Source organism: Megascapheus bottae, chromosome 20 (assembly GCF_031878675.1).
Source record: "Megascapheus bottae isolate mThoBot1 chromosome 20, mThoBot2.hap1, whole genome shotgun sequence".
Classification (NCBI taxonomy): domain Eukaryota; kingdom Metazoa; phylum Chordata; class Mammalia; order Rodentia; family Geomyidae; genus Megascapheus; species Megascapheus bottae.
In genome coordinates, this window is record NC_143528.1 from 38674411 (window position 1) to 38699809 (window position 25399).

The following is a 25399-nucleotide window of genomic DNA, read 5'->3' on the forward strand; positions in this document are numbered from 1 at the left end:
GGAAGGACGGGAGGGCCGAGTTGATAGGAGAAAATGTCCCGGGGGGGTCCTCACTGCTGAGGCTCCCAGAAATGAGCCAGCCCCGCCCGCTGACCTGCCGCCCCTGCTCTGAATCTGGTGCCACTCTAGCTGCCCAAGGAACTCCCAGCCACAAGGCTTTGACGGCAGTTCTTCTGAGTCCCCAGTGGTCACCCTGGGTTCCTTGGGGTACCAGACTGCAAGGGAAATGCAGGTTGACTCCAGCTCACCTTTCCCTGAGGGGGAAATGCTAGACCGACAGCAAATAGCCGGGCTTCTGAGATCCGTGCAGTGAGATGAACTAGGATTTTTCTCACACAAGTGGAAAAAACAAAATGCCCCTTGGAGCAGGGCCGTGAAGGGGTGGGGGCTGGGCTTCCTGAGGGAGGCTGGCTCCAGGAGCTCCTCCAGAGGCTCTGCCAATCTTCCAGTTACCTTGGCTGGCAGAGGCTCCTGGTCCTCTGCTCAAAACCAGCGCGGTGATGTGATGTTTTCTGGGGGAAAGGCTGTCAGTGCTTAAACAAGAGCCACCTGTGGCTGAGCTCCAGCGCCCGCTCTGCCATGTTTCCCCCAGGGCTCCCTCTGTTGACAGCCAGCTGGCCAGACCACCCTGACAGCTGCATCTTTGATGTAAGTTGGCACCTGGTCCCCCTTACATGTAACCTGGGGAGCCCAGCTGCACCAGCTCGTTGGTGACAAGCGCACCCTCAGCTTCCCACTGGACTGCCCGAGCCATTAGCAGCCAGCGGCCTGTAGATTAGTTTCAACACGTCCAGTGACAGATCTACACAGGGTAGCATCTTGGAAAGCAGCCCCGGGCCTGTCAGTTTTGTTCTCCTCCCAGGTGGTCCTTGAGGCTCAGAACCAGCTCTGCTTGGAGAGTGGAAGTGACCCATGCCGTGGGGGAGGAAGATGTAGGGGTGAGCGTCAGCCCCCTCAGTCTGTGCTAGCTGCAGACAGGGCAGAGCTAACCCCACCACAACGTTCCCAGGCGTGAGAAGAACAAGCCCTGAATCTTTGTAGATCCCAGGTGGTATCCACACCACCTGATCAAAGGGCAGGCTGAGAATGGGGCATGTGAAAATCCAGACTGAGACCTGGGAGATGTCCACCTTCCAACAGGGTCCGGTGGAGCTCAGGGCTGCTTCTCCGTCTCCAGGCCTCCCACGTCCAGGCCTCTGGACACTGGAAGGATCCTGGTCTAGAAGACCAAGGCCTGATGTTGCAAGAGTCAAATAGCCTGATTCAAGGAGTCCCGGAGTTCCCCAGGGGTATGGATGTTGCAGGTCAGCTGCAAACACTCGGACACACAGACATCCCCTCACAAAAATGGTCACCCTTCCTTCCATCTGGGATGATTTTAATGATGGAAGACTCCTATCCACGGGTAATTTGTGAAATGAAGAAGCATCTTGCCTTGCAGTAGGCGGTGGTGGTGTATAACTTGGCAGTTTGCATGGACTAGCAGCAGCTGTTCTGGGTGTTAGAATTGGCATCTAGATTGGCACAACATCTATGCCACTCTATGTGCATCATCTGTGCTTTAATTATGTGGTATGTGAATGTGTGTTGAAGGCCCTGAAGCCCCGAGGGTTTATCAAGTTAGTAGACTCCTGAAGCCCCTCTGTGCCCTGGACTACCCCATAGGGTGCTGTCAGAGTGTGAGTTTCTGGAGCAGGGTGTCTCAGTCTGCCTTTCCCCAGACACCTAGGTATATTTATGACATTTGTCCCTTGTCCTCTGAATTTCCTGCTGGAGTGAGAGCCCTGGAAACAATAATAATAATAATAACAATAATAATAATTATTATTATTGTTATTATTATTATTAGTCATGGGGCTTGGACTGTGGGCCTGTGCGCTGTCCCTGAGCTCTTCAGCTCAAGGCTACCACCCTAGTCCTGGAGCCACAGCACCACTTCTGGTTTTCTAGTGGCTAATTGGAGATAAGAGTCTCATGGACTTTAGTGCCCAGTCTGGCTTTGAACCTCGATCCTCAGATCTCAGCTCCCCGAGTAGCTAGGATTACAGGTGTGAACCACCACGTCCAGCTGAAAGCAAGAATTATATAACACGACATTCTTATAACTCAGCACAGATCTTCCATGCATCTGTATGGTCTCAGATGTCTCGTAATGAAGAAAGATATGAAGAAGAGCTCACACGCCGTCCTTCCTCTCAAAGGGGTCTCTCCTTTGCTAAGGTACTCAAGCTTACACCTCAAGTCATTCCAAAGGAGGCGTTGTAAGAGAAGCACCTCGGAGGGAATATGGCTCAGTATCAGCTTCCTTCCTTGATGTCTACTTTTGGCAATGATCTGGACACACCCTGACCTCAGGCATGGACCACTGGGTCCTCACTGGGCATTCTCCCTGAGCAGTCTCTCCAGTACCATCTGTTGCACAAATGGGAATAGAAGGGTGGGACCAGGAGCTCCTGACCATGCATCCAGCCTGGTCCTCAACACCTCTTCCTGCAGACCTGGAGATGCTCCACTTAAACCCAAACTGTTGTCCCGTGCCCTCCAGCCACCCATTTGTGGAGGAGCCAGGCCAGCCGAAAGGGAAGCAAACTTGTCTCAGCAGAGACAAGGCGTGCACACCAAGAAGAGAACTGGATAATCAAGGCAGATGATGTCACAGAGCAAATGCGTGACACATAGCAGTCCCATGAGAGGCCTTGCAAGCAAGGGCCCATTTCCAAAGAATGTCTTCCTGGCCAGGGAAGCTGTGTCAGGATTTGTCAGGAGCGGTCCGTTTGATACCTCTCCCACAGAGACCTGTCTTAGAACTTGAGCCCACCTTGGAAAACTACTTTTAAAGCATGAGAGGAAGAAAATGGCTTGTGATAGAGCCAGGAGGACTGGCTGGGAGCACTGGCAGAGAACGGGGTGGTGATGGCACAAAAAACGAGAGGATAGCGTTCCTAGAGGAGGAACAAGGAATTAATCAAATAGCCTAAGATTCCTTCCAGGGGAGGAAAGTGGAGACAGATGCAGTGGCCTTGGCTTTGACAGTCTCAGGGAAAAGGGAATAGGTAGAAAGTTGGAGTGAGAAAACAAAGCAAACAACAACAATGACAAAAACCTTCTATACACCATCCAGACAATAAAATACAATAAAAAAAAAACCAATACGGGGGTAGAGGGGAGAGAAATGGGGATCAAAACTTGAGAAAGGGTATCAATGTTTGCGAAGCAATGCACCTTCTATCTGGTGACTATAATGTAACCCTTCTATTAATTACAATAAAAAATATTAAAAAAAAAAACAGCCAACAACAACAATAAGAGAAAGTTGAAGTGAGAAGTGGGTTATGCACAAAGGGATTTTCAAGGTGATGACAGACTGCACTGACTTGAGAGTAGAGGGGTGAGAGGGGAAGTTTGTGTTGGGAGGAAAAAGGACAATTGGGAAACCAATGGAAAAACAATGGGCTACAGACTTAGGCATTTGCTTTCCTAGCTGGGATTAATCTTTTTCTGACACATGCTCATTATTTCCAAAGCCCCAAAGTGTCAGAAAAGGGAACTCTTATTCCTCAGAAATAATAAATGATAAAATGTGGGTGATTTTCCTTCCAGGAATGTGTATGACACGGGCATCTATAGTGAATGAAAAATTAAGTTCTAGTCTCAAGTCGGAACTTTACCCTTTAAGGTGAGCACTGGGGTTGTCCCAGAGACCGGGGGTTGCTCTTGGCATTTAGGGCGAGGGTAGAAGTGACATTTCTGTGCCCAGTAAGGAAATCCCACCTCATGAAAAACTGCAACTCGAAAGGCCAATGATGGAAGAATAACTGATTTGGGGATGAGGATTAAGGAAGAATGGAGACTATACTCTCCCCGCCCCCACTCTGGTCATGGGGAACATAGCATAAGAGAGTCAGGAAGGGAGGTAGAGGGACCAGGAGAGGAATGGCGTTGTCTGTCTCCAAAGCAGAATATGTGGAGAAATGAAATGAAAGGTGAGGAAGAAGACAGGCATGAGAGGAAGACATGGACGGAACACAGAGCTGACGATAACTGGCTGAGCAGGAAGATTTGGGTGGAAAGGCTGAACTTCTTTGTGACTGAGAGGGGCAGTAGATTCCCACCAGGACAGAGATGAACCCACAGAGGGGGCGGGGCAGAAGCCCCCTCTGCAACCTTAATTATAGCATTCTCCAACCTTAAACTATAGCTCTGCAGCGAATTTAAATATAGCATTCGCTCCTGGGAAGACTTCAAGACCTTTATTTTTCCCTGCCCAATTGGCTGTTTGGAAAACCCACTCTGTGAACTGGGCTGAAGATTCTCATTGAAATGTGTTCCTTGAAGAGCCCAAAGAAGGACTTCCTATTCCATTCCTCAAATCTCTCCCCCCGGCTGGCTGGGATGGAAGAATGAAGTTTCAGAAAGGCAGAGGCTGAATCAACTGCACATTTTTTTGGTTAGCCAAAAGAAAGCCAGCATCAGCAACCACCATGGAGTCAGTGGTTGGTTAGCAGGTCCTGGCTCTTTCTATTCCCAGAGGAAGAAGTGAACGAAGATCAAACACCCCAGGAGTCAGCAACCACCAGAGCCAAGACGCACCTCCAGTCTACTGTCCACCTGGCTGAGGAAGCAAAGGCGTTTCTCCTCTGTGGTTGTCCTTCCGGTGATCAAGGAGAAGATTATGACCCAAGGTAACAAGAACAGGCCCTGTCCAGTCTCCAGTCTGACTTGGGCCCCACTCAGGCACACTGCCTGTGGGATGGGAACCTCGCTGGGCCCTGGCTAATGCCCCACAGAGCTGGCTTCTTTATCACAAGGGCCAGGATCCTTCCTCCCCTGACTGACACGTTGGGACCTCCAGTCAGAGGACGCAAACAGCTGCCTCTTAGAGCCCTAGATGCCTTTGCTGCTTTGATTTCCAGAGCAGCGGGCTGCCCCTGGCGGGACCCACACAGAAGGGTGTTAGAAAGGTGTTGAGTCGCCATGTCTTCTCCTGCCCTGACCCCAGCCTCCCTAGTAAAATAACGGAAGAACAGAGAGAGAAAAGGGGGGAGGGGAGGGAAGAAGGGAAGGGAAGTGAGCTCTCTGTCTAGACTCCTGCAGCCTACTTAACACAACCCTTCCTCCAGCCAGGATTCCAGCCACCCAGCTTTACATAACTTTCACCATAACAAAAGCCCTAAATTGTGTGGATGTTTGTGTAAGACCCAGACAAGAATCAGAGCCTTATCTCAGAGGTCCAGGCAAACAGAGGTCAGATACTAAGGAGCAATTGCACAAAAAAATTAAAATCTCCTCTTCCTCCTCCTCCTCCTCCTCCTCCTCCTCCTCCTCCTCCTCCTCCTCCTCCTCTTAGCTGTATGCAAAGAATACCACATCCCCATACAGGGATAGGAGACAGCCGGGAGGCCAGCAGAGACCTCTTCCGTTTGTTCTTGACTCCTCTGTGTGCTGATTTGGGCTCTGCTGCTTTAAACTTTTGCAAACTCGGGGCATCAACGGGCCTCAGCCATAGAAAACTCTAAGAAGATGCCAGATATAAGCCATATGTAAGTCATCTGCCATTTTTTTAAATTAAAAGTGAGCTCATAATGAATTCAGCAGAGACTGCCAGTTAAGGACGTAGGCCCAGAGGGTCTGCAAGCCACCTTTAGTGAACACCGTTGTTCACAGGATCTGGAGCTGCGGGGCTCAGGCAGGTTGTTGGAAAGTATGACAGATAAATAGATATCACCCACTATGTTCCTTAAGGTGCCGCCTCTCTAGTTCTCTTACCAAACTTCCAGCTTTGCTACATTAAAAGTAAAATAAAACAATAGCACAAATAACAGGTATCAGGCTTCCATAGAGATGTTCTGTCCCAAGCCTGGGGCCTTCTTGAGCGACGGATCTGCAACTCCAGAGACTGTGTGTGCACGTTTGGGTCTTGCTGTGGACGTCCAGTGTGGGCTTTCTTCACCCCCTAGTCTCTGTAACACAACAGGCTCGGAGTCCTTGGCCTGTGGTTGTGCAAAAACACAGCAGAAAGCTGGTGCATCCAACGCTAAGTTCCATGGCCCAGAAGGGGGAAGATGAGGAGTAGGCGATGGAGAGATGGGAGAAAAGTCTTTACCAGCATCACTGAACTTGCCTGGCCCTGACAAGGCGGGGGAATCCAGGTTCATTCCCAGGCATTGCTCTCATCTGTCAGCACAGCTTTTCTCCTTCTTTATGCCTTTGTGTCCATCCGTTCTCCGAGTGGAGCAGACCTGATGCCGTGTGCACACACTGAGTTGCGCTTGCAAAGGGCTTGGCAAGTGAGAGCGTCACCAATGCTTTGGGTTCTGTTCTCATTAAAATGAACAAGGCTAATGCAGTGGATTTCAGTGCATTCCAGATGTAGGTGAATCAAGAGTCTCCGCGGTGTGGGCTGAGACCGGAGAACAGGAAATTCAGGATTAGCAATGGGAGAAGCCCCCTTTAGGGATCAGGAGGTCAGGAGTCACAGAGCTGGAAGAGCCTGATGGGAAGATGGCCCAGCGCTGACAGCCCTTCCCTCCCCATCCCCAGTGGAGAGTGCGGAGCCATGCTGGCAGCTGTCACTTCCTTCCCCAGGGCCGCGCCTTGCAGTACGGGAAAGCTGTCATTATTTATTCCAGCTTGCTCAGGACAGCCAATTTAAGGGCCTCTCGCTGGGGGAGCAAGATTATGACAGAGCGCTGGGAGAGGTGTCCGCCGAAGGCCGGCTCTCAGCCTTGCTTGATTTAAATCATCTCAGATTCCCTCAAAGCCTGTAAACAATGAAGTGATGAAATTGAGCTGGCGCCAGAGCAGGGAGGAGTCCCCCACTACAGGGGAGCACCACCAAGGGGTGTGGAGAAATGGAGCCAGGGCAGGGAAGGGTGGAAGAGTCCCTCTCCCAGGGGGCCCCTTATGGGGAAAATCTGACAGTCCACGGCTCAGCCTCTTCCAGCCCAGCTTGGGGGGGGACTAGTCAGAGGCCCTGGTTGGGTGGTGAGTGTGGGTCAGACAAGCACAGGAAGTCAGGAATTCCAGCTCTCAGGAAAGAAATTCTCCTCCCATAACCACTATAGCAAAGCTGCTCTTGTAAATGATGGGCAAATGCCTCGTGGGACCACAGCCCAAGTCACAGCGTAAAACTGCATCGGGTGATTTCATAGTATTTATGTTAAGAGATGAGTTCATTGTATTCACGAGTCTTCTTATCCCTCCTTCCTTCTCCCACTCTACCAGCCCTCTGATGAGTGTTTACTTGCATACTTACACGTGTGTGTTCACGCACAATGTACCAACACACTTGAATTTGTCTTTTGACTTTTAACATTGCTCAGGTTGGCCTTTATAATATATAGATTTCTATTGCCTTTGCTTTGGATGCCTACTTTAAATCTGTCTTCTGTAGATATCTCCTCAACAATTTAGAATTCACCATCCGCTTTCATCTCCATTCCTAGAACAAAAGCCCTATTGGCTCATTGAAGACCATCTGTCATTTTGCAGACATCTCTTTGGAGGTTCCATTTATTCTACCTACTTTAGGCCTCTTCTACCTGTTCTTCATAAAAGACCAACTCCTACTGAGGGGAGGAGATGAGGGTGAGGGGAAGGAGAACAATCTCCTAATGTCAGAACACATCACTTAGGGCTACTTTAGGGACCACAAAATCCTAGGGACAAGGCACTACCATGGCTTTCTGCCAAGAGCCCTTCTCATCTCAGGTTCCCATTGACATGCTGGTGGGTCCTGGGGGAGGCCTGTGAAGCTAAGATCCGTCTCCCTCCAGTGTCCTCTGATCTCCCACATCCTCTCCAAACCCTCCACTAAGCAACAGTCAACCTCGTCCCTGAAGTGAAGGCACCCCACGTCCATTACCATGAGCCAGGGGACAAGGACACTGAGTCAGATCAACCAGCTTTTATAGATGGTACTCAAGGATCTGAGCAAGATGCAGGTAGGAGAGCTGGTAGTGCTGGCTCTGTGTCTTCTTCACTCAGCAGGCGTGGGAAGATTTTACCAGAGGCCTGAGGCCTTCTCATCTTACCGTTGTCCTTTCCTTGACTCACCTCGGGTCACCAGGCGCTCCTGTGTGCTGGATTAGACCCGATGGGCAGCCAGGGACACGGGGGATTGGTACTGAATGGGCAGCTGGGGGAGGGTGTGTTTGCTTGGGTCTATCCAGCCCCCAGGTCTGATGGCCCTGGTTCTTCCACAGTGAGGTCTGCAGGCAGTGACGGGGATACACTGTGCATTACGGAAGAAGAACCAGCAGGTGAAGATGAAGATATGTCATCCTTCCCCTGGACCCAGGAGGGTAAGGGCTCCAGGGCTGCCCCCTCTCCTCTCTGGGCTGAAAGCTCCCTGGGCTCCCCTCCAGGCTGATAAGCCACTGATGGTTCTATGGCTTCAGAACCCTAACTCTCCTTTCTTTACGCTTCCTGGTGAGTGAAGGGAAGAGCTGTGCCGCGCTGGGCTGTATGGTGTGGAGGAAGTCAGCATTTGACAGGCGTGCTGTTTGTCTTTAGGGCTTCTCTGCCACCACACCAAGGATCTCTGTCCTCTCCCCTGGCAGACGGCCTCTGCACAGGGCCTGTGTTCTAACTGGTTCCTGATTTGTGCTCTTCATTGTCTTCCAAGCCACCTGCACTGCATTTGGACCAGTGGCTTTTGCTGTCTGCTGAAATCACCCAGTGGTCCCTGAGAAATGTGAATTCCTTTTTGTCTGGAGTATAAGCTGCGCCCCAGGATTTTTAACCACTTCCAGTTGTTCACCATGTACAACTGAAGTGGAGTTCACCTCAGGAATTTCGCACTCAAGGTCACATCACATTTCTGTTGGGCATTAGCCACCTACCCGAGTTTCCAGGCGCTCCCCCTCCCCCCTCCTCCATATCAGCGACCTGACTGACAGGCTGCAAGCATTTTGTTTGGTTTCCAGAAGACCTGCTGGATATTTGCCCGATTTGGAGACTGGTGACCAACCTTCTGGTTACCTGGGATTCAGGAGTTCCCTGTGTTGGAGAAGTTTTAATTTCAAAACTGAGACAACCTAGACAGCCCTTGCTAAGGAATCTCTTTGGCAGGGGAGCCTCAGTCCTAAAACTTAGGAGGCTTGGGACAAACTAGGATAAGTTGGTCAGTCAGGGGGGAAACAATATTATCCATGCTGTGTATCATCAATGCACAGTGCAAAGGACAGATGTGTCTGTTTACGATATAACCATCATGGAGGTATCTCTTCAAAACCTTGCTTTGGGCTGCTCTGTTAGAGTATCAACAGTTTTATGTATATGAGTAGAGAATGAGGATAGAGAACTTCCTTACATATGAGTCTGATTTGAAATGTGATGAGGCAGGTCAAAGAAGAATGAAATCAACCTTTCTGTGCTGGCATCAGCTACTAATCTAAGCCTCTGCCCTCCTCTGCCCCCCCCCCCACAGGCCGGCCAGGACCCTACTGCAGCCGCTGCCAAAAGAACCTGTCTTTGCATACTTCAGTCCGGATTCTGTATCTCTTCCTGGCTCTGCTCCTGGTGGCTGTGGCTGTGCTTGCTTCTCTAGGTGAGTTCAGGGCTCCACTGCTCTGGTCTGGTTGTGATTCTCCTGCAAAGGCAAGCCCACATTGCAGAGCCAGCATCTTTCTGACTACGACATCTAGATGATTAAAACTTACTGTGGAGACTGAGTTTTAATCCCTAGTCAAGAATTAGCTTGAGCAAAGCTCTGTCCTTCTGAGGACAGGTTTCTGAGATTTCTGGATGTCTGTGTTAGCCACATCAGGCAAAAACTGCAAATGTGCTGGGCGAGGAGGCTCATGCCTGTAATCCTAGCTACTCAGGAGGCTGAGATCTGAGGATCAAGGTTCAAAGCCAGCCCAGGCACTAAAGGACCTAAGACTCTTATCTCCAGTTAACCTCCAGAAAACAGAAAGTGGGACTTAGCTCAAGGATAGGGAGGTAGCCTTGAACTGAAGAGCTTAGAGACAGGCTGTCCAAGTTCAAGCCCCAAGACTCCCCAACACACACATACAAAATTGCAGATGCCTGAACCCCGCCCTGGGTAGGAAACAAATCCGTATCTTTCAGTGGTCCAAGTGATTCCTTGGGTGTGCAGAGTTGAGTCACTGGATTAGGTGATGCTAAGCCCCTTCCAAAGCCAATGTGAGTGTTTCTCAAAATGAGGCTGAAAGCCCACCTGCACCAAGACCCTCCCCAGTATTCATTCAAATTTGCAAACTCCAGGGCCACATACACGTGAACCACGGGCATCTGAAGTTTGGTGCCTTTCATACATGGTATGGTTTCTGTGACTATGGTAGATGACCCAGGCGATGGCATGTAGCCAGGTCAGGCAAGTTCTCCTCGGGATGCTCATAGAAGGCGGACTAATGAAAATAATTGCATTTGAAATTGTGAGATGTGTCATTGTCCTCTCATTCTGCTCTTTGCCTCACTTGGAAAGTCCAGGATCCTGTAGTTTTGCTTGCTCCAACCTACCAGATACCATAGAGTTGGCCTGGAGTAGGCAGAGCCAGTGCAGAGCCCCAGGGGACCCCTAACCCTGGAGGGCAGCCCTGAGAGTGAGCACCCAGGAGGGGGGCCCGGCTGTGTCCTTCATTGAGGATAGTCAGTAAACCAATATACTTGGCTTGAAAACAGATCTGAAACACAAGGGATACCGCCGACCAGACACTATGCGCTTTGGCATGCACGCTGAGTGCAGCGAATCACATGGAATGCCGCCTGGAAAGTAGACTTTATGAAACATTAGCATAAAAATGGACGTCTTTTGTCTCTCTCTACCTCCAGTCCTCCGTCTGAATATGTGGATTCTTGCCTAAAAGGAGGCTCCAGCAAAATAATTACTATTGTAAACCGGAAAGAGGCAGAGCCTTATAACAGCACAGGACTGGTTATTCCCATGTGCTCCCAAGACATTGCTGTTATGAATCACATACATCCCTCAGACACAATGTTGGCTGGAGTCCAGAGATCCTAACTAATGGATAGGAACAGAAGTAGGGGGCTGATAAGAACCTTAGATTCACATTTTCAGTTGATAAATGATTGCTAGAGTAACAAATTGAGCTACGCGGAAGGGTTAGCTAACAGAGTCACCCAACCACCTTATTCCAGCCTTACACTAGTGTTGGCTCCGGAAGCAGTGCTAAATCTGTCCCCTAATGTTGAGACTCATTAGAAAAACAGCCTACACACTGTTGGTTCAACTACCCCATTCTGTCTCAGCCAGGCCCAGGCACCTGCTGCTGAAATATACTCTACCTCTTGGCCACAGGGGCTGTCAAGCTGCCAAGAGGTACAAAGTGGCATAAGCTTTGTGGAAGCATACTTTCAACCCAGTACTTCAAAACTATTGATGATCATAGAACTATTTCTATCAGCTTATCCTAAGAGAAAAATCATACATACAAGCATCCTGTACAAAGGTTTATTTCTCTGATTAAGTATTATCTGCATTTACATGACAGATTTTTGTCTATGAGCTCAGAAGAGGCGGTACCTAAGTGTTCTTCCAAATAAAAGACTTGTATGTCATCAGTGTATTATTATATTGGGATGAAGACACTGATAGTGATAGTTTTAAAAGAGACTGAAGCCTTGACACAGGCTTCATGACACAATACAAAAAATAAAATAAAAATAAAGTGAAATGGAAGAAAGCCAGAACATCCCAATTTTGCTTTCATTTTCTACAAAAGTATATCTTTTCTGCAAAAGTATATGCCCATGTAGACATAGAACAGTTTTCTATGTTAACATGACTGGAAGATGTAAGGAGCCCAATCTCTGGATGATTTAAGGATACCTTCCTTTTTAAAATCTGCTTTGTGAGCCAGGTGCAGTGATTCACACCCGTAACCCTAGCTACTCAGGAGGCTGAGATCTGAGGATCAAGGTTCAAAGCCAGCCCAGGCACAAAAGGACCTGAGACTCTTATGTCCAATTAACCTCTAGAAAATGCAAAGTGGGACTTGGCTCAAAGGTAGGGCAGTAGCCTTGAGCTGAAGAGCTCAGGGACAGCGCCCAGGCAGAGTTCAAGCCCCATGATGCACCAAAAACAAAACAAAACAAAAAGCTGCTTTGTGAATTTTCCCTTTTTGGTCTCATCATCAGGCGTGACATGTTAGACCAGCTGTGGGAGCATCTGCATTTAGAACCAGTGGGGAGTGGCCTCCTCTTAAGAGCGGACGAGTGGTTTGGGTTTTGCATGTGGACTGATAAAAAGAAAATGACTTCTAAACAAATGACCGCTGCTTCTGACCAAGACCATGCCCTAGATTCTTCTGTTTCCCTCCAGTTTTTAGGAAAGTGGACTCTCTCTCAGATGACATCTCCTTGGCCCGGTCCATTTACGACAAGAAGCTGACATCGATGCAAGAAAGTCTTCAAGAACTGGGTAAGCGTGCACTGTGCCGAGGCCCCAGTGTCTCGGATGAAGGGCTGGCGGTGGTGCCCTGAGCAGGGCGTGTGTTCCTCACTCTGTAGGCACAGGACTGGATGATCCCCACTCTGCTCCCTCCCCTGTCTGGACAGGCATCATTCTTCCAAAAAGAACTAATGTCCTAGGACTAGGGCAGAGGATCCTGAGCCAGACAAAAACCCAGCCACAGTCCACAGAGTAGGAAGCCATGTGCAGTGCATCTCCAAATATCCTCATGTATTTCAAGTGATTGTTTTTTGTGTGTGTTGGTACTGGGACTTGAACTCAGGGCCTCATGCTCTCCTTTAATTTTTTTTTTTTTTACTCTGGACTGGTGGTTCTTGAGCTATGGCTCCACTTTTGGCTTTGTGATGGATGATTACTGGGAAATTAGAGTCTCCCTCACTTTTGTGCCTGAGCTGGCTTTGACCTGCAGTCACATCTCAGCCTCCTGAATAGCTAGGATGATGAGCATGAGGCATCACTGCCCAATTCGGGTGATTTTTAGGACATTCATCAGTCCCAGACACCGAGGTATAGTTGGGTCTGCCCTCCGGGGCCACGAGATGCTCCCTACCCCCGCGGTGGTGCAAGCCATGATGTACTGCACCCCTGCCCCATTCAGGAACATTCTAAGAGAGAATAAAATGAAAGGAGCCATGACACTGGGTTTTCAAGTGACCTGCCCTGTCCACCACTTAGCTTGCTGAGTGAGAGCTGTTACTCTGTGACTCATTTCTCAGCGCTGCCCTTGGGAAGGCGAGGGGGTAGGGTGGGGTGGAGACAATGCTACTGTGTGTCAGATCACAAAGAGGATTAGTAAAACTAAAATAAAATGCATAAAGGTGGCAGGGCTTTTCCAAGGATTTCATAGTAGGACTTAGGAAGTGAATCAGGGCAAGGAGGCCTGCCCTGAAATGTTTAATTTAAACAAGCACCGTTATCCCACGATTCTTCATTCAGCAACTCAACATGTTGTCCCTTTTTCCTGAAGACCCCAAAGTCCTGAACAACTGCTCTGTCTGCCACGAGGCGGGGCAGCTGGGGCAAGAGATTAAGAAGCTACAGGAAGAGCTGGAGGGGCTTCAGAAACTACTGCTGGCCCAGGAGGTGCAGCTGGACCAGGCCTCCCGGGCCCAGGAACTGCTCTCCACCTCCAGTACTGAAATCTCCCAAGAGATGGGTGGTTGTTCCTTCTCCATCCACCAAGTCAATCAGTCTCTGGGGCTCTTCCTGGCACAGGTGAGGGGCTGGCAGGCCACCACCTCTGGCCTAGATCTCTCTCTGAAGGCCCTCACTCAGGAGTGCTACGATGCCAAAGCTGCCGTCCACCAGATCAACTACACAGTGGGCCAGACAGCAGAGTGGATCCACGGGATCCAGCGGAAGACGGACGAGGAGACGCTCACCCTCCAGAAGATGGTCACGGACTGGCAGAACTATACTCGGCTCTTTGGCAGCCTGCGAGCTACCTCCACCAAGACTGGAGAAGCGGTCAGGAGCATCCAGGCCACGCTGGGGGCCGCCTCTCAGCGCATCAGCCAGAACTCCGAGAGCATGCACGACCTGGTGCTGCAGGTCATGGGCTTGCAGCTGCAACTGGACAACGTCTCATCCTCCCTGGACGACCACGAGGAGAACATGCATGACCTCCAGTACCACACCCGCTATGCCCAGAACCGTACTGTGGAGAGGTTCGAGTCCCTAGAAGGACGCATGGCTTCTCATGAGATCGAGATTGGCACCATCTTCACCAACATCAATGCCACAGACAACCACGTGCACAGCATGCTGAAGTACCTGGATGATGTGCGGCTGTCCTGCACGCTGGGCTTCCACAGCCACGCAGAGGAGCTCTACCACCTGAACAAGTCCGTCTCCCTCATGCTGGGCGCCACGGACCTGCTCCGAGAGCGCTTCGGCCTGCTCAGTGCCCGGCTGGACTTCAACGTCCGCAACCTCTCCATGATTGTGGAGGAGATGAAGGCTGTGGACACGCAGCATGGAGAAATTCTCCGCAATGTCACCATCCTTCGAGGTAAGGGGTGGAGCTAGCAGGATTGCCACCAAGCCCCCGGGGCCTGTAGAATCTTATCAGACAGCACTTGGTCTAACAGGACCACAGACACCCTTAAGAAATATCCTTGCAAGGTGTTATGGCTTCTAACTGTGCCTGTCCTCCCTATGTGGACTTGGAAGCGAGGGTTAGTTTAACTGGGTCCCCACAGAGAAACAGTTTCTCCCTTTCCACCCCTTATTAGTGCTCTCATCTGCTCATCCAACCTTATCTGTCCCTCTGGGATGCGCTGTCTTCTAACGTCTCTGTGATCTGGCATCTTTCAGAGTTCAAAACCAATAGTGGGTGGGTAGATAGATAGATAGATAGATAGATATTATAGAGAATGGAAATGACTCGTGTGATCATAAAAAAATAGCAAATTCATTAGCTGAAGAGCTGATATCTCAGTTGGAAGGATATCAAGTAGGAAGAAAGAGTTGCTGTTGTTTTTTTATTCAAGCCTTTAAATGCTTTGATGAGGTACACTCTTATTAGGAAATGTGGTCTGCTTTATTCAGGCTATCAGTTTAAATATCACACTCATTAAAAAAATTACTTGCACAGAAACAGCCAGACTATTTGACCAAGTAACTGGTCAGGTATCATCCCCTGGACCAATAAAATCCACACATAAAATTAACCGTCATAAGTCCACCTCTTCTCAACCTGGCACCCGTACACAGCTCCTTTGATTATCATACTCCATCTCTAAATAACAATAAACAACAAGATCATATTTCCGCCTAACACGACAGGACGATCCCGTGTATAAAACCCACAAAGAGTGAATGACCTTAAGTGATTTTTCACTCATCCCCTTCCAGCCCTGAAGCAGTTTGCCAAGTCAATAAATCTCATGTTTTCATGATAAGGAAATAAGAGAGAGAAGAAAACAAAGCCTTTTTGTTGTATATACCCACACAGCTATATTCATAAAAGTAAGGAAAAAACGCCCCTAGCCAACGCAGACCTTGCCCAGTGGCTCTAGCTAGTAATCATTCATACTTATCTCCTTTGATCTCAGTGTGTTATAGTTGTTTAGGATGATTGAAAAAAATAGTCATTTCTAAAGATTCTGGGCCGTTATTATCCATGCCTGGATGGAGTTGCCCTTTCTTTCCCATTGGCTTTAATAATGGGGAACAGCAATTCTAAGAAGCCCCTTAAGCAATCTCCTTCACCACAGGCACATGCACAGTTTCTGGCCTTTATTGGGAAACAGCAGTACAATGTCTCTTTGGTAGTTAGGATCAATCACTCAAGCCAACTCAGTAATTAATTCCCTTCTTTTCCTGTTGACTCAGAGTCACAAGGAGCACAAAGTAGCCAAGTGGCAGCCTCTACTTCCTGTTCAAGGAGCACCGTCCCATCTTCTCCTGGAAGCCTTCCTCTCTCTAGAGAACAGAACTCCTGTTCAATTCTGTTCTTGCAACAAACAAGAACAGAACCCCCCCCAAAAAAACCTGGCTATAGGAAAGCTTATCGCCATATACTAGGAGCTGGTTCAGAGTGTGTGCAGCCCCCTAGAGAACTTAGCTCCAGACCCGCAGAGGACCTCATCTGCCAGTGCTCTAACAGTCTCCTAAAGGCCATTCCACCATTGCAGCATTCCACCCAGTCAGGCAGTGAATTCCGTGAGCCTGAACTGATAGACAAGGCATAGTGTGTGTATATGGATGGTAATTTTGATTGATTTCCTCTGTCCACTGAATTACCAGAGATTTCCTCTGCTGAGGTCACTCTTTGCTGGACATTCATATGGAATACAATTTTTCCTATTCAGAGATACCTATGTTCATACCTCTTCCACAGACTTCGTCACCAGTGATCTAACCATGTTCCTTCCAAGTCCCTGACCATCCAACCTAACCATCAGCCACAGCCATAAATCAATGGATAATCACAAATTCAGCTACGTCTACTTTGCTCAAAAAGGAACGACCAGGTGCATTGCCCAAAGATAGGTTCCCTGGGGGGATTGCCCCTCCCCACTGTCCTTCATGGATGTCCCGGAGAGGGGTTGTTGGCAGGTGGCACCTGCAGGTCATTAGGAACCATCTGTAATCAAGTTCAAGTGTTCTCTTCTTCTCTCAGTCAGAAAGCCCTCTACGAGACCTCAGGTGTATACGGAACCATCATAGGCAGTCGGGCAGAGCAAGAGTGGGGATCTAAGCATTTGAGCCGCTTCTTCCCACAACTTACTGTGCCTCCAGGATCCACTTGGGTCTAATCATATCTACACCACTTCTATTTGGTGATGGAGCATCACTGTAACACCAGGCTCGCCACCTGGTAGGCCAACTATCCCTAGTTCATGGTGGATAGCTCAGGTCATGTGGTAAAGGGATGGCCTGTGGCTAAATGAACCTATGAGACCAAGAGCAGACCAAGAACTATGATCTGCAGAGAACAGTTACTTGCAGAGAACAGAGGGGAATTGCTCCAAAATCCTAAGGGACTGTGCTACAACTCACCTGCCACCTGCTTCCCCCTTGGTATCTCAAGTACCATTGCATGATACGGCACAAGTAGCAGAACCACCTGCACAGAAGACTGGACCTGTTGCAAAGCCTTTTCCTGCTCTGACCTCTCCCCAAATAGCAGCTTTTCAGGTCCCATGGCCAGTCAGCTAGAGTAGCACATCCAGCAGAGGATGAACATATGGCCTACAAAATCCAAGGAGGCTCACCTGGCAGTGTGCCTCTTTTTTTTTTTTTCAGTGTGCCTCTTTTTTTTGTTATTGTTTTTAGTTGTAGGAATAGCCAGGTGAAATAACTTATTTATTTACTCTAGAGGGGAAATTTTAGTATAACCATACACTGAACCTCTATAAATGGCAGAGGGGGGAAGGCCCCTGCATTTCCACCAGACTTTTCACCCTTTGATAGGCAAGCAGCATATACCCATTAAATCTGGAGACATTTCTAGTCCTTATTCCCTAAGCCCATTCTGCACCATGTCCTCTACATAATGAACCAGTGTGGTTCCCTTGTGGAATAGAGAGCGGACAGGCTTGATGGTGCAAAGCTGGAGAACCGCTGTCCTCCTGAGGAAGGATGAAGATTCAATATGCTTCCTGGCTGGAAGCATATTGCTTCTGGTAGTCTTACATACCAGGTGTGGACACCAAGGCAACCAGGAACCAGCAATTTCCATAATTTATTCAAATAATTAAGCAACAGCGATAGTTGGTTTGGCGCGTGGACCCAGGTGTTCTCTCCAGGATCCATATGCCTTTTGCACAGAAGAGGGCTGCACTGGAATGTTGGGGGCATCCCAGCCCGTGAATGTTTCTGCCTAGGTCACGGAGGGGAGACACTGCAAATGTGCCAGGAGCACAGACTTGAAGCTTTACATTAGCTACTATTCTCAGCTCAGCCGAGTAGAACAGCATAAGAGTAAGGTGGGGGGAGCGGGCACCAACTACATGTTCAAACGTGTTTCAGCCATGTTTCTACTAGTACTAGGGCTATTTTTTAATTTAACTGGTGGTGTATGAAGAGATCGTTTGCTTGTTTGATTTTGTTTTTTGCAACAAAGCCATAGCAACCGAAGCTCTCCTATCTGATGTCACCCAAATATGTATCTGTGTGGTCCTTTGGGTGCAATTTGAAATGATGTCTCTTGGCCATCATTTCTCCTGGTTGTCAAAGTCACTGTGTGTGAAATCTGTCTCTGAAAGATCCCGTCCTAGTGCAGACACGTGAAGGACGATTTGCCCCGATGTATGTGGATGTTCTGACACTCAGCCAGCAGAGTTCCTGGCTGGACGAAAGGAACAGGATGCCAGTAGCCACAGGTTATGAAGAAGTGCCCAGGCTGATGGAAGGAAAGGAGCCTGGCATCTAATTTGCTCTGGAGCTTTAGCCAGCATCACCTGTCTCTCTAACCTCCACTCTGTCGTCTTTAAATGAATGGGTAGGACCAGCCCGGCTCAGAGACCTCCCAGCTCTCATTCAAAGCCTCTACTTACTCAACAGAAATCCTGTGGTGCTTCCAGGTGGTCTGTGCCTCTGCTAGCATAGTTATCTCTTATGACTCTGTAGGAGAATTTCTGTGTCTGTGCTAGGCAGTGTCATGCCAAAACTATACTTTGGAAATTAGAGACAGGGGCCATCACTACTCATTAATTGAGTGATTTAGAACAGAGCACTTGGCTACTTTGAACTCCAGCTCCTTATCCACACACTGGAATATGGACACCTACCTCACCTGTAGTGCACAGAGCCATTGTGAGTGGCAATGATGTGAACAAGTTCTTATAAGCCATAGATGGGCATCTTAGCATAAGGGATTATCATGAAGCAACATTGCCTGATGGCACAGACTCCTGTCCTACTCACAAATCCCCAGCAGGCTCCTGGCAACCTTTCCTGGCAACATTTCCGGAGGAAATGTGCTCAGTGGGGGGATAAATCAAAGTACAAGCAAAAGCTAAGAGCCCAGGGTGGGCAAGAGGGAGAAGGATCAAGCTTGAAAACTTGTTCCACAGGCCCACCTCCATCTCCAGCGATGAGGAGGTGATGCACTAAGAAGGGACAGAGCAGGGCGTGGTAGAGAGGACAAACAGCCGAGAATGTCAGGCTGGCTCCTGTTGAGCTTCTTCTCCTGGGATTTTTGCCCTTGCTTTCTGCCCAGCTCCCAGAAAGCTGACCCGGCATTTTCCTAACCATTCTGGTTGCTCTCAGTGGGGATTTTCTTTTTCAGTACTCCTCAAGTGACCACAGCCAGAACTAAGTCTCCCTGGGCCTGGCCAGCAGTCTCATGGGACAGGAGGAGCTGGAGTCACCCACTCCAATGATACCCCCACTGCTGCTCCGCCCTCCCACATCCAGGCAGGATGCTTTCCTTAGCTTGGTCACCTACAAGACACCCCTTTCACATCCCTTCCCTGTGTCCTCGGCAGTTTCCTGGGGGCACTCTGGGGTCCCCTGCCTGTGCCCACCATGCTGATGAATGGCAGTGCTGCCGCCCTGTTCTTCCTCTGTCCCACCCCCAGTACAGACCACAGAGCTGACCACCCACTTATCTCAGACATGTAGTCAGCGGTGGTTGGGCCCAGTGGTGGGTCAGTGGTGGGTGGTTGCTAATTATAGCCAGTGCTTTCCTGAGTAACCATGGCGTCCCAGGACTCAGTGCGCTGGGGCCCAGATCAGAGGCAAGCGCCCCTCCCTCACTCTTCATCCCTGCCTGCACAGGTGGCGTCAACACCTTCCTTTCCCCCTGTGTGGGCTGCAGGTTGTCAGCTTTGTCCCCACTCAGCTCTGGTCCTGGTTACGGGCAGTTCTCATGACTTGCCTGGGGAAGGACCAGGCTCCTACTTTCTCTTCTGTCTTTTGCAGTACCAGGGAGGTTACTGGGGCCTTGCACATGCTAGGCAAGCATTACCCCAGATTGGTTTGGTTTTTCTTTTTGAGACAGTGTCGTACTATATAGACCAGAATGGCTTGGAACTTTCCATCTTTCTGCCCACTGTGCCATCAGATCCGGCCCCTCCCACTCTTTAGGGACCTCTCAGCACCTTTGGAGAGCGTCCTGGGGTTCCTCCCTCTTCCAGGCAGCACTAGACCACTGTAGTCTTGGCCCTGCAGGCCCAGTAGTCCCTGCCACAGGGTATCAAGGGCAGCATCAGAGATGGAGGCGCCATGTTCTCAGAGCCTCTGGACAAGGCAGAATCCTGACTTCACCTCCAGTGAGTGAGATGTCTTGGACAAGATTCCACCTTCTGCACTGTGGCAGAAGAGTAACAACCAGTGGGTCTGACTTATTATAACAACAGCACCAGTGGTTTACACCTATAATCCTAGCTACTCAGGAGGCTGAGATCTGAGGATCAGGATTGAAAGTTAGCCCAAGTAAGAAAGTCCATGAGACTCATCTCCAATTAACCACCAACCCCCCCCCCAAAAAAAACAAAAAGTAAACCAAAGCCAGGAGTAGAGCTGTGGTTCATGTGGTAGAACAGAAGTCATCAGCAAAAGTAGCTCAGCAGCTCTCAGGCTCTGAGTTTAAGCCCCAGTATCAACACCAAAATAAAAGAACAACAATCCAGTGCCAGGACACAGCAGGCATGCAGTTGACAACTACTGGTGAACAGTCACTGCTCTCGGGGCCCTTTTCTGCCTGCCCTGCAGTAGATAGGAGAAGGTAAGCCAGGGGCTGATGGCTGCACTGCTGATATGGTGTGGGCTCCATTCACCAGCCTAGACACAGGCAGCGAGGCAGGCCAGTCTGCAGAATGGGCACGTGGAGGGCCTGTAAGCATGCCAGGAGAGAGAGACACTTTCAGCTCCACCGTCTCCCACTTGCCATCTCTGTGTTCGCTGCCATGGGTGGGAGAGGTCACCTTCTCCTCAGGGTCCTGCCCACACGTGCAGTGAAGTGGATCCTGTGACCACCAGGAACACAGGGACATGCAGTACTTCCCATCCAGGGAGAGACACTGCCCTGGACCTGCCTGCTCGGGGAGGAGAGGCCAGAGGGAGACTGGAGGAGAGGAGGGCAAGAGTGGCCTGTGTCTCCATCTTTCCTCCTGGCTGCTGGCATGACCCCCCAAAACCCCTCTTAGCAGCAGCTGTTCTTCTCCAGGACAAGCAAGAGAGGTGGTCCAGCAAAGAAGGCATCATCGTAAGGAACGAGCCCCGGGCCAGTGGGGGGAGTGAAGGGACACCTGCTGGCTCTGGGACAGGGCGGGTGTCCTTGCCAATGAGATGGGCTGGAGATGGGGACTGTGGCTGCTTCCACCCAGAGGCCAAGAGCAGACCATGAAAGAACCAGGGAGCCGGGGGCAGGCCCCACCTATAGGCCCTCCTATTCCCAGGGCAGGTAGGAGTTGAACCCAAAGAAGCTTCTAGAAGGAGCAAGGATGAGGTGGGACAAAGTCCCCAGACAGCCAAGGAGGAGAAGGGCGCACATGAGGTACAGAGCACCGAGCAGCACAGGCCTTTGGGAACTGCCCAGCGCGGCTCTCTGTTGTATTTTCAACTGTATTGAGTGCAGCTCTCCACAGCGAGTTCTAGAACTGAGTTGTGAAATGGGGAGGGACCTGCCCAAGATGTCCCCCCCCACCCAAAATAGCCCCAAAGGGCCTTTCCTCCACCAACTGGCTCTCTGCATCTCCAACTCTCAGCTGACCCAGGTGCCAGGAATGGAGTGAGAAGGAGGACAGATGTGGCTTTGCCAGCTCCCAGCAACGCCTGCCAGGCTGGGGGAGGCTGTCTGCGTATGGTCACCAGCCTGTGTGTTGTGGCTGCTGTGCCAGGAGGGGCTCGCTGGGGACGGGGGGGGGGGGGCAGGCCCTGCCTCCTGGCTTCCTGGAGATGCCTCCGTTGTCCCCACCCACAGCCAATCTGCAGACTAGAATTCAGCCTCCCGGCTGGCACACATGAACCTCCCTGGGCCACATAGCATGGCAGGGAGTGGCAGGGAAATGCTAGAAGGGTTTCATCAGCTCTGCTGAGGCTGTCAGACTCTAGCTTCCAAGTGAGGTCATGGAGATGAAGGTATTCACTGTCTGTTCCACATGGAAGCAGTCCGAGAAGGAGACGGAGGGAACAGCTGGGGACAGGGGACCAGAAGGTCACCTCAGCCAAGATAAGGAGCTCTGTGCAATCCCGAGAGCTCTTGTCTCCTGACATACCTCCTCCCACCCCTCCTTGACCAAAGCCACCAGGACCAGAAGACAGGCACCTCGTGTGGCTTCCACTGCACTGTGATTTCTCCATTTTTCCACGGAAACACTCAGAAGAAAGTAGCCTCGAGAGCTCAGAGAAGAGGCTTAAGTGGTCAGGGTGGGCTTCCTGGAGTAATCTCCCTTTCTCTGGGTGTGACTCACACTGTGGGAGTGCCTGCTGCTGACTCACTTGCTTGGCTTTCTCTTCCACATCCTCTGACTGCACCACATGCCTCAGAGTCACAGGGATATGGCGGGGGCAAGCACAGTGACAACCCTGGAGGAGATGGAGAAGGCCAGACCACCTCCAGAATGGGAGAAACAGCAGTGCTGCCCAACTTCCTACCGGGGGATGGCCTAGAAGTCAGAACAACAGGAGCTGGGGGGCATCAAATCTGGCGCAGGACCCAGATGCATGCAACTGCACAGAACCCACCCTTCTCACTCTCACTTCGATGACTAAGCAACCAGCCTGGCAGCCAGGAGTGGTAGGCCTGGGCCGGCCTTCTGCCTGGTGCCCAGGCGTCTCTGTACCTACTGTCTTTGTGAAACCTTGCATGACCTGTGTCTCTTCTCTCCATCTTAGGTGCTCCTGGCCCTCCAGGACCAAGAGGACTCAAAGGAGATATGGGGGTAAAAGGGCCCCTTGGCAGCCGAGGACCAAAAGGAGACCCTGGCAACTTAGGCCCCCCAGGACCTCAGGGTCCCCAAGGGCAGACTGGGGAGCCTGGACCTGTGGGGGAAAGGGGACCAGTTGGCCCACGAGGCTTTCCAGGCATCAAAGGTGCCAAGGGTAGCTTTGGCCTTGGAGGACCGAGAGGACAGCCAGGCCCCAAAGGTGATGTGGGGCCTCCAGGGCCAGAGGGGCCCCCGGGCTCCCCAGGGCCCTTGGGACCTCAGGGAAAACCAGGGATTGCAGGGAAAACAGGGTCTCCAGGTCAGCGCGGGGCCATGGGACTGAAGGGTGAACCAGGCATTCAAGGACCTCCTGGCCTGCCTGGACCCCCGGGCCCACCAGGCAGCCAGAGCCCCTACTGAGGAGGGGCCCAGGCCAGACACTGCCACGCAGGAGGGAGCTGGGGGCTCAGAGCAGCTCGGAGCCTTGCCTTCCTCAGACACTGAGATGCAGGGCCGACCTGCAGCTCTGGATCCTCAGTAGTGACTGTACCACAGGAGAGCAGCCTCCCCTCATGTGTGCATGCACACACGTGTGTACATGCACACTCATAGGCACACACACGTTCACAGTCGAACAGTTGTCCCGCTGGCCAGGGTGGCTGACTGGGCAGGGAGGGGCAGCGTACCCCCTCGCTGTGACTGAGCCTCCTGGGGAGGTGGTCACCCAGGAAGAAAGCCTGGGACTGCCGTCGGAACGCTAGCCCAGCTCCGTCTTCCTGATAACATACACTCATGCTGGCCGAACGTTTCCCGGGACACCCCCTTTGAAAAGATCTAGAGAAACCTTTGCAAGGCATTAGTTCACACTCTAGGGACAGGATGAGTGTGGCACCAGCAAGCCATGGGCGCCGCGTTCTCAGAGAGCTGCCCCCGCCCCACCGAGGGCATTCTCACCCCTGCGCACAGCACCCCTGAGAAGCCCACCGGATTTTTTTTCCCCGTATGTCCAAAAAGTCTTTGCCTATCTTGCATCTCAGAAGCAGCTGGGAAGGCATCAGGCAGGAGTTCCATCTGCATGAGTGGATTCTAAAGGTGTAGAACATTCTACACATGGGTCACCTAGCATCTAGGACGGCTGCAGATGTGGAGGCAGGAGGATTTGGCGGGGATGAAGACTTTCTCTGCCGAACTGGGCTGTACTCCTCTGAAGCAGATGTGCCCTGTGTCTGGTGGCGCTCCTCTGCCGTGGCCGGGGAGGACCTGGCTAAAAGAGGACATCAGATGATAGCAGATGACTCTCCCCTCCTGTACCCAGATGTCCTGTCCATAGCTGACCTTGTCCCCACTGCAACCCAGGATGTCCAGAGTCCAGCAAGGTGGATGGGGTGTGTGAAGAATCCAGATGTGTACAGGAGGCTCCCCTGACATCACCTCACAGTCTGCACCCACTTCTAGCATCCAGTGGCAGAAAGGATGCTGGGAAGCTCCCAGGAAAGAGGGGTCCTCATGCTACTGCTGGAAGGATATTCTCATCCAGCACTGTCATCTCTCCACATGTCTCACAATCCTGTCCTCTGCCCACTCCAAGCCTTTATGTCACTTTCCTTGTTGACATAGATGTGCAACTGGCTTGCACTAGCCCCTGCCCGCTGCCATGTAACACTCTGTCTACATCCGACGGGATCATGCCCCGTAATAGTACTGACCCAGTAAAAAGCTGTTTCTAGAAGGGAGGCGTCTTCGAGTGTTCTCTGCCTGACTCGATGTTAAGACTCTGATTCACAATGCCTTCTGAAGGGGACCAGTCCCGAGTGTCCCACTGTGGCCTCCCTCCCTCCACCGACGGCCCTTCACTCTGGAAGTGTTGAGTTCTGCCAAGAGTTCCCAGCAGTTTGCAGTGGGCTGCAGGAGCTTCTGAGGAAATGACTCCTGGAGGGAGGAGCGTGCAGAAAATGGCTCTGGGCTGGGACCACAGCCCAGTCCCTTCTGTCTCTCAGATAAGAGATGGTGCAGTCTAGGCCAGATGTACCCTAAGGGGCCTGGCTCTGAGGCAGGACAGCCTAAGGAAAATGAGGTAAATGGCTGCCAGGGATTCAAAGAGTCAAATTTAAAGCCTGTCCACATACATGAGATAAATAGAACAAAGTCATTTTTAGGGGAAATGAAGCAGGATAACTGAAGGAAACCGAGGCCTGGTAACGGCTACTCTGAAACATGGTATTCAGAAACATGAAGTGCCATGTTTGCTTCAAAGAGAGATACGACGTATTCCTTTCTGATGGACTTAACCCTTGTCTGACAGACTGCAAACCTTGCTAAGGAAAATGTTTCTCTCCAAATTTAAGCCATTTCCTGCCCCAAAATGCAGATAGCAGGGTGTGCCTTATCTCAAGGATAAGGACTTGTATGGCAGGATTTATTCTTTATTTCCAGGTGGGTTGCTTCCTAGAGGAGTGAAAAAATGTGAAAGATAATGCTGAATGGGGTTACCACAGAAGGGCTTCACTACTTCTTCACCCATCTGTGTGGCCTGAGGTCTGTCTTCCCCTGGGGATCTGAGAGGGTGGGGTGCTAATTTAGCTGCTGCAGGGAGCAGAGGCCTGAGTAAGGTCTAAAGCTC

At 50.7% G+C, this 25399-nt stretch overlaps 1 protein-coding gene across 1 annotated transcript; it reads left to right on the forward strand.

Annotated features, from left to right (window-relative positions):
* The first annotated feature begins 4554 nt into the window (after positions 1-4554).
* Scara3 (scavenger receptor class A member 3) lies at positions 4555-23445 on the forward strand. The gene is made up of 6 exons (XM_090353650.1): positions 4555-4682; positions 8205-8303; positions 9431-9550; positions 12308-12406; positions 13425-14468; positions 22748-23445. The coding sequence occupies exons 1-6, from the start codon at positions 4673-4675 to the stop codon at positions 23197-23199; spliced, it is 1824 nt and encodes a 607-aa protein (XP_090209776.1). The 5' UTR covers positions 4555-4672; the 3' UTR covers positions 23200-23445.
* Positions 23446-25399: the final 1954 nt, after the last annotated feature.